Here is a 2500-nt window from a genome sequence, read left to right as displayed (position 1 = left end):
GTTCATCAACGCCCTTACTGCCTTCGGCGCCGGCAGGAGCTACCTCTGCAGGTGGGTGGAACAGAGGAAGGGGGGCGTAACGCTTGTGTTGGGAGGACTGTCCTTGTTTGATCTGTCTCTCTGTTTCTTTCGTCTCTCTGTCCTTCTGTCTTTCTGTCTTCTCTCTCCCTTTCTCTTCTCTCTTTTCCCTTTTTTTCTTCTTTTCCCTTTTCTCTCTCTCTCTCTCTCTCTCTCTCTCTCTCTCTCTCTCTCTCTCTCTCTCTCTTTCTCTCTCTCTTTCTCTCCTCTCAATATCTCATTCTCGGTCTCTCTCTTCTTTCTTTGAATAATCTTAGGAATACCACTTATCACTGTTATTACCCACAGGGAGGGAGGGAATCAGGAAGGAAAGTAGAGAGAGAAAGAGAGAGAAAGAGAGAGAGAGAGAGAGAGAGAGAGAGAGAGAGAGAGAGAGAGAGAGAGAGGAGGGACAAAGCAAAACAGATTGAAAATGATAAGCCCATAACATCATGATATATTTATCTTTTTAATACAAAGACCCACATGCGACCAATAGCCACTCCTTACACCTTCTGCAGCGAGGAAGTGTGCCAGGTCCTCCTCGGGGCGCTCAAGGTGGACGACTCCGACCCCACCACGACAGACATGACCCTCGCCGCCCTGCAGAAGCTCTCCATCAGGTAGGAGTGACGGGGAGGGGGGGGGGGGTCGGGCCGTTGGCAGGTTGGGGAGACGGAGATAAAGAAATCGAAAGTTTAAAAGCTGTTTTTTGTGTGTGTATCTCTTTATATATATATATATATATATATATATATATATATATATATATATATATATATATATATACATATATATATACATATATAAATGTATTTTTTTGTGTGGGTTTAGGTTTCTTTATTTTTTGAAGAAGGATTTGTGTTGTTTTTTCTTTGAGATTTTTTAGATTTGAGATGGGAATTCTGTTGAAGGACTTTATATGATGGTAGATTCTCTTTTTTATATATATATATAACCGACGTTCAGTAATACAGATCATAACTAACTAACACCCAATACGCAAGATTTTAATCCCTGTATAAAATCCCTCAACCTATCAACACCAGTAATACTCCCCTCAAAAAAAAAAGATAAACAAAACAAAACAAAAAATACATTAAAATGAAAAAATAATAATAAAAACTAATCAGGGGCGAAGTCCAATCCACCCTGATTCGCAACGGAGCCGTGGAGTGGCTGGTGTCGACCCTGAGCAACACCAGCAGCCTCTCGCCCTACACCATGGAGTACGCGGCGGCCCTGCTCATGAACCTGACCCTGAGGTCGGCCGGGCGCGCTCGCTGTGTCCCTCTCGCTAGAAATCTCCTGCCGACGCACCGCTGAGAGCTCACGTGACCTAGCTTCATGCCTCTCACTTCATGTGAGCCTGTTTTCTTCATGCCCTATTTTTCATTCATGCGAGTTCAGTTCTTCATTTATGAGAATTGTATTTTTCCTTCATGTGAGCTCTATTTTTCATTCATGTGAGCTCTATTTTTCATTCATGTGAGCTCTGTTTTTCATTCATGTGAGCTCTATTTTTCATTCATGTGAGCTCTATTTTTCATTCATGTGAGCTCTATTTTTCATTCATGTGAGCTCTGTTTTTCATTCATGTGAGCTCTATTTTTCATTCATGTGAGCTCTATTTTTCATTCATGTGAGCTCTATTTTTCATTCATGTGAGCTCTATTTTTCATTCATGTGAGCTCTATTTTTCATTCATGTGAGCTCTATTTTTCATTCATGTGAGCTCTATTTTTCATTCATGTGAGCTCTATTTTTCATTCATGTGAGCTTTATTTTTCATTCATGTGAGCTCTATTTCATTCATGTGAGCTCTGTTTTTCATTCATGTGAGCTCTATTTTTCCTTCGTGTGAGTTCATTTCTTCATGTGAATCTCAATTCCTTCATCGAGATCTGAGCAATTTTTTTCCTTCATGAAATCTCAATTCTTCCTTCATGAAATCAGGTCTAAGCTATCCCTTTTTTCATGTGACTCAATGCTTTTCTTCATGAAAACTCAAATTCATCTATCACTTTTCTCATGAAATAATCAAGTTATCATTCATCTATCACGATTTTTTTATTTCACACAAAGTAAATAAAGTTATCAAATTCATCTATCACGACTTTTCTCATGAAATAAATCAAGTTATCAATTCATCTATCACGACTTTTCTCATGAAATAAATCAAGTTATCAATTCATCTATCACGACTTTTCTCATGAAATAAATCAAGTTATCAATTCATCTATCACGACTTTTCTCATGAAATAAATCAAGTTATCAATTCATCTATCACGACTTTTCTCATGAAATAAATCAAGTTATCAATTCATCTATCACGACTTTTCTCATGAAATAAATCAAGTTATCAATTCATCTATCACGACTTTTCTCATGAAATAAATCAAGTTATCAAATTCATCTATCACGACTTTTCTCATGAAATAAA

The 2500-nt window shown here is 38.0% G+C and overlaps 1 protein-coding gene across 1 annotated transcript in view; it reads left to right on the top strand.

The window, feature by feature from the left end:
- The window catches only part of LOC122251826 (uncharacterized), a 71132-nt gene that overhangs the window by 56228 nt on the left and 12404 nt on the right, over positions 1 to 2500 (top strand). Inside the window, exons 10-13 of the mRNA XM_086556665.1 lie at positions 1 to 51; positions 579 to 680; positions 1191 to 1373; positions 1468 to 1501. The exon at positions 1 to 51 is cut by the window's left edge and continues 164 nt beyond it. Of these exons, the coding sequence (XP_086412791.1) occupies positions 1 to 51; positions 579 to 680; positions 1191 to 1373; positions 1468 to 1501 (370 nt within the window). The remainder of the gene's footprint in view (positions 52 to 578; positions 681 to 1190; positions 1374 to 1467; positions 1502 to 2500) is intronic.

The sequence above is a fragment of the Penaeus japonicus genome, unplaced genomic scaffold, assembly GCF_977035675.1.
Source record: "Penaeus japonicus unplaced genomic scaffold, GWHDUDI00000001_assembly GWHDUDI00000033, whole genome shotgun sequence".
Lineage (NCBI taxonomy): Eukaryota > Metazoa > Arthropoda > Malacostraca > Decapoda > Penaeidae > Penaeus > Penaeus japonicus.
Note: the sequence above shows the minus strand (reverse complement) of the source record. Positions and strands in the feature narration are given on the sequence as shown.